The 6790-nt window shown below is 34.9% G+C and overlaps 1 protein-coding gene across 1 annotated transcript in view; it reads left to right on the forward strand.

The window, feature by feature from the left end:
- LOC107723274 (intraflagellar transport protein 43 homolog) overlaps positions 1 to 4862 on the forward strand; it is a 29399-nt gene extending 24537 nt beyond the window's left edge. The window contains exons 6-9 of the mRNA XM_016531847.1: positions 2025 to 2097; positions 2679 to 2754; positions 2954 to 3016; positions 4279 to 4862. Coding sequence (XP_016387333.1) covers positions 2025 to 2097; positions 2679 to 2754; positions 2954 to 3016; positions 4279 to 4389 — 323 coding nt within the window. The 3' untranslated portion in view covers positions 4390 to 4862. The remainder of the gene's footprint in view (positions 1 to 2024; positions 2098 to 2678; positions 2755 to 2953; positions 3017 to 4278) is intronic.
- Positions 4863 to 6790: the final 1928 nt, after the last annotated feature.

Consider the following 6790-nt stretch of genomic DNA (forward strand, 5'->3'; position numbering starts at 1 on the left):
AACGTACTGCAAATACTCACCACGCAACCAAATACAGAAACGTACGGCAAAGACTCACAACGCAACCAAATACAGAAACGTACGGGAAATACTCACAACGCACCAAATACAGAAACGTACTGCAAATACTCACAACGTAGCCAAATACAAAATGTACTGCAAATACTCACAACGTAGCCAAATACAAAATGTACTGCAAATACTCACAACGTAGCCAAATACAAAATGTACTGCAAATACTCACAACGTAGCCAAATACAAAATGTACTGCAAATACTCACAACGTAGCCAAATACAAAATGTACTGCAAATACTCACAACGTAGCCAAATACAAAATGTACTGCAAATACTCACAACGTAGCCAAATACAAAATGTACTGCAAATACTCACAACGTAGCCAAATACAAAATGTACTGCAAATACTCACAACGTAGCCAAATACAAAATGTACTGCAAATACTCACAACGTAGCCAAATACAAAATGTACTGCAAATACTCACAACGTAGCCAAATACAAAATGTACTGCAAATACTCACAACGTAGCCAAATACAAAATGTACTGCAAATACTCACAACGTAGCCAAATACAAAATGTACTGCAAATACTCACAACGTAGCCAAATACAAAATGTACTGCAAATACTCACAACGTAGCCAAATACAAAATGTACTGCAAATACTCACAACGTAGCCAAATACAAAATGTACTGCAAATACTCACAACGTAGCCAAATACAAAATGTACTGCAAATACTCACAACGTAGCCAAATACAAAATGTACTGCAAATACTCACAACGTAGCCAAATACAAAATGTACTGCAAATACTCACAACGTAGCCAAATACAAAATGTACTGCAAATACTCACAACGTAGCCAAATACAAAATGTACTGCAAATACTCACAATGCAACCAAATACAGAAACGTACTGCAAATACTCACAACGCACCCAAATCAGAAACGTACTGCAAATACTTACAGTGCAACCAAATCAGAAACGTACTGCAAATACTCACAATGCAACCAAATACAGAAACGTACTGCAAATACTCACAATGCAACCAAATACAGAAACGTACTGCAAATACTCACAACGCAACCAAATCAGAAACGTACTGCAAATACTCACAACGTAACCAAATACAGAAACGTACAGCAAATACTCACAACACAACCAAATACGGAAATGCACTGCAAATACTCAGAAACAAATACAGGAACACACTGCAAATACACATAACAAAACCAAATACAGAACCATGCTGCAAATACTCACAATGCAACCAAATATGGAAGCATTCTGCAAATACTCACAACAAAACCAAATACAGAAACGTGTTGCAAATACTCACAATGCAACCAAATATGGAAGCGTTCTGCAAATACTCACAACAAAACCAAATACAGAAACATGTTGCAAATACTCACAATGCAACCAACAAGCGTGTTTCTGTATTTGGTTGCGTTGTAAGCATTGTGCTGCAAATTCAAATACAGAAATATGCTGCAATTGTTACATTTTCCCTATGTGTGCTTTGTCCCTGTTTGCTGTGTGCCTTGTTTGTCTCCATAGTTACCCTAATTTCCACAGTTATTCATTGACCACACCCCTACCTTGTTTGTTCCCACAGTAACTCATCAGTCCTTTTGTTCTCCTGTGTGTATATATAGCCCTAGTGTTTCACTTGTTCCTTGTCAGTTGTTGAACGTATGTTTGCCGTTTTACCTGTGTTTCTGGTTCTTTGTTCCCATTGTTCCTTGTCATTTGTTTACCTTCTTTCTTTATTAAAACCATGCATCCACGTCTCTGCCTGCTTGTTTACATTCTTGCAACATTACAATATGCAGATGTTTTCTTAATTTGCTGTTGTTTTTTCAGTGTGTTTTTTTGTGTTTTCTTCAGTTGCAGCATGTTGAGCTATCTCTGCCACCATAATATTATAGGTAGTTACATGAATTGTCTTGTATTTTTCATTGAACTATTAGCAAGATTAACACATTTCACCTGCATTTTCTAGACATCCCAGTGATTCCAGACCTGGAGGAGGTTCAAGAGGAAGACCTCACCATGCAGATCGCTGCTCCACCTAGGTATCCTACAGTTTAAACAGTAGTCATCATCAAGAAAACAAACTCTCATATGCTTCAAGATCTGTTGGATCTTGTTGAGAAACTTAGTTAATTAAACTGTCTATATGCTAGCTTAAAAGGCACTTTGGTACTTAATAAAGATACTTTCTTTCCATTAACATTCCTGCTGGATATATGATATGATATTTACTTAAGGTTTAAAAAAACATAGGTAAAATGACAATTGGAGGGTTTTTTGGTGCCAATGACCCCAAAATATGATGATCCCCTTGTTTTTTATTTGCTCTAGACATGTTTAATGAATGTCTTAACACAAGCCTGTGCACACATATCTGTCAAAAATGCTTGGATATGTGCAAACTGTTGAAGTGCCTCATGAGTAATGAGTTTAACAATCAGTGTTCATGTCTAAAGTTTCTCATAATATTTAATCTGAGTTTAAATTCATTCTTAATTGGATCGATGGAGCTGAAGCGTCTCAGAATTTCATCTGGTCGTCTATCAGCAATTTAAAAGGAGGATAAAATAGTCTTTGAGATGCCAAAGACAGACACGTGTTTATGGATCTCTCTTGTCTGCAGTATCCAGGTGAACAGAGTTATGACCTACAGAGACCTGGACAACGACCTCATGAAGTACTCGGCTTTTCAGACCCTGGTGAGACACTCACCCGTCATTCCTAAACAACACCGACTGTGGCTTTGTCCAAATCGAGGATCTTGTAAGGCAGCATAAAGTTACTGCCTAATTCATCCTTCACGTCCTACAGTGTCTGTTTTTTGGACTACCCTGGCATTATATTGCAATGCTTCAGTATTTTCAGTATAATGTTTTATCTGTATTGAATGTTTCTCAGGATGGAGAGATTGACCTGAAGCTGCTCACGAAGGTTTTAGCCCCGGAGCAGAAGGTGAGAGAGGTGAGCTCTGCCAGTAAATATAGCGTCTGTCCGGCTCTTTCTAGGCCGTGTAAGAGGGTCAGACAACAGATTTATGAAGTCACCAGCAGCATTCTTCATCTCATACTGTCCCACAATGTGTTACAGGACAGTTCACCCAGATATGAGTGCTCTGTCTTCATTTACTCGCCCTCACGTCGTTTCAAACTCATATGACTTTCTTCTGTGAAACATGAAAGAAGATATTTTGACGAACCTTTACTCTTTTATATAGAATGACAGTCCATTATGACAAGAACCAAAAACATCAAAACAATAAAAAAAGCATATGATTCATGTGACCGTGATTCATTTAAAAGAAAGTACATTTCTTGTGAAATTATCCATATCCAGATGAAGTAATTCATTATTTAATATCTGACTATGATCTTATAATGGTCATGTCTAGAGCTAAAGAATATCAATATTTTTTAGCTTTTTGATAATATTCAGTATATGTCTTATATGTTATGTATTTGTTTTAAATGGCTTTAAAATGGTTAAAAGAGAATTTCAAAATAAAAACATATTTTACACAGTATTGTAAACATTTTTAACTAAAAATAAACTTACAAATTATTCTCCACTATTTAAATAGAGTTGAAACAGAACCAAATATAAATATTAGATGGAAAAACTGCTGCCTACTAAAATTACTGAAACTGAAAAATGGAGCTAATTTTTTAAAATAATAGTAAATAATTATGACAATGACAAAAGCACGTAACAAAAATACAAAAATGTAAGCAACAATTAAAAAAAGCGTTCATAAAAATGAATATAATACAAATAAAAGCTATAATAAAACTATAATAGTGTGTGTGTGATTAATAGTTTAATCATAGCTTTGAATCAAATTACTTGAAATCACAGTTTGAATGTCAAAGATATTTTGAGGAACCCTCTCATTTTTATATACACAATGACAAAACGATTAATAAAAATTATTTAATGAAGCACCATAGAAGTGCATATGAGTTGTATACTATATTCTAAGTGTGAGGAAGTCGAATCTGCTTTACTCTTGCGTTTTTTCAATCATTTGGAGCTTCACAGACATCACATACTTACTACGAACTGTCTTATATATCACATTATATGGAAATAAAGATTTCTCCGACAATGTGTTCCTCGGCCTGAGTGTAAGAGAATGAGGACAGAAGCTTCATGTTTAGGTGAACTGTTCCTTTAAATCGGTTTTCTCTCTGTGAAGCTGCTGTGATGGTTTGGTGGTGTCTGTGCAGGAGGACGTGGGCTGGGATTGGGATCATCTGTTCACCGAGGTCTCCTCTGAACTCCAGACGGATTGGGATCAAGGAGAGCGGGAAGATCAGTCTCCACTTCCTGTGGCCTGAGGATGGATTTACACCTCATGTGCTCAGATAGGAAAATATTGTTCATATTGAATGTGTTTCTTGACGTGTCATTGCTTACGCTCTGTGTGTTTCTCATTAAGGTTAACCTTGCAAACCCAGAAACATTGCTTTTCTTAACTGGATCAATCTGGAGACATTTGTCACTGTTTGTAGTTTCTGGAAAAAGCCTAAATCCAAGGTTAATGAGCGGGGGAACTAAAATCCAGTTGATTGAGTTAAAATGAACTTTGCACATCTGAGCAAGCCGGCCTTATCATTATTGACCACAGCATCGACCATCTGAGCTCGTCCTGTTCTCCGCTGAGCTTCATTCTGTGTGGGTTAACGTCATAACGTGCTTCCTTCAAGTCAGAATATCAAATATATGCATTTAAATGTCACTATTTGAAAAATGCACATTTCTCATAAAATCATCCATGATCCATAGTTAATTATTTACCATTTGTCTCTGTAATGTTTAAATGGTCATGTCGAGAGCTGAAAAACAAATTCAATATTTTTTAGCCTTTTGAAGATATTTAGTATATATTTTGTATTTGTTTTTAAATGGGTTAAAAAGAGGAACCATCATTTTGACCAGTAGATTGAAAATAAAACAGCAAAAAGAGCATGTTTTACACAGTGTCATTATTGCTAAATAAAACTATTAAAAACGGTTTTCAACAACTCAAATACAGCTGAAATAAAATAAAATATAAACACTGAACTTAAAAACGTAAAAATTTGAAATGTTAATTAAATGAAAAAAGTTGAAGCTAAAGTATTAAAACTGCTAAAACTGAAATAAATATAAAGCAAAATAGAAAAATATTAAGAAACACTAATGCAAATGACAAAAGCACATAAGAAAATTACTAAAACTTAAATTAAAATGATAAAAAATAAAAGCTAATTCAATACTGTAATAGTATGTAAATAAAGCTAAAATAACACTGGTTTTTCACTATAAATGAAAACAACATGAACATGATCACAAATTAGTGTAATCTTAGTTTTAAATCAAATTAATTGAAAATCTCAGTTTGAACTTACACTGTTTTCAGTCATTTTAAAGCGAAAGTCATTTACACTCAAGATAAAATGGTGATCACAACCGTTCACAAAAGTTTAATGAGAAATAAAATGAGTTGAATATTGAATCATATTATGAACAGAAACATGAATTAAAGAGATAGTTCACCCAAAAGTGATCGTTCTGTCATCTTTACTTTCCGTGAAGTCATTCAAATGTTTGACTTACTGTCTTCTGTTTTACATAAAAGAAGATATTTTGAGAAGTGTCTCAGTGGTTTTTCTCCATACAGTCAGTGTATTGTTGGTTTGTTTGTGTTTTCTCCACAGAAGAAAGTAAGGCGCACAGATTTGGAACGACTCGAGGGGAAGTAAAGTCATTTTTGTGTGAACTATTTCACGTTGACTTTTAAAACATTTCTGTCTTGACTCTGTCATGTTCATGAGATAAGAAAGGATCACTTTAGGAAACACAATGGCTACATAGAAAAAAATATTACATTTGTCACAATTTTGCATAATTTTATATCGCCAGTAAAATCAATGTATTGCTCAACCCTAGATCATTATTATAGCTATTATCATTAATTAAAACTAAAACCATAAAAAAAAACATCGAAATTACTTATAATAATCATTAAATAAAAAAAAATAAACATTTACTGAAAAAAACTTGAAAGAGAGAGAGAGAGAGAGAGAGAGAGAGACGCTTGGCATGAGACTGAGTCCAGCTTCTCAAAGTCACCTCTCTCTCTCTCTCTCTCTCTCTGTCGTTTTATCTGTCTCCATCTTGCTTTCTGTGCAGCTCCACTGTACTGCATCTCTCCTGAAGATTGTGGCTTGTTATAGAGAAACAGCACTAAAACATGATCATTCTGTCATCGGCTACTGTTGCGCTAAACCTGTGTGACTTTTAACCCTATGAAACCTACTGTATCATATTTGACACTCACATTTCTAAGACTTCAACATGATCAAACTTTGCTGTTAAACCTGTTTCACACACACTCTCCTCATGTCTTCTGTCTCTGATTGATAGTTTAGAGTTGCAGTCAAAGCTCTGTTAGTGTAATTGTAGAAACGTCCAGCTTCAGCTCGAGTCTTTCTGCTGTCAAATCTTGACTGATTTTGATCAAGTAAAGGTCAGAATAACTGCAGTAATATCTCCAGATGAACACTTACTGGACTGAAGCAGCTCAGCTTTACTTGATTCTCCATCAATCATGTTTTAGAGTCTCAAATCTGATCCTCAGGATCTTTTGAGGAGTGTTTATTTCTTCATCTCTCAATCATCACTGGATTGCATTGCATTATATGTTTGGATCATTTAAATCTCATCTTACTGAGACAGATTACTGGAGATATAGAG

This window comes from Sinocyclocheilus rhinocerous, unplaced genomic scaffold, assembly GCF_001515625.1.
Source record: "Sinocyclocheilus rhinocerous isolate Xijiao unplaced genomic scaffold, SAMN03320098_v1.1 scaffold364, whole genome shotgun sequence".
Classification (NCBI taxonomy): domain Eukaryota; kingdom Metazoa; phylum Chordata; class Actinopteri; order Cypriniformes; family Cyprinidae; genus Sinocyclocheilus; species Sinocyclocheilus rhinocerous.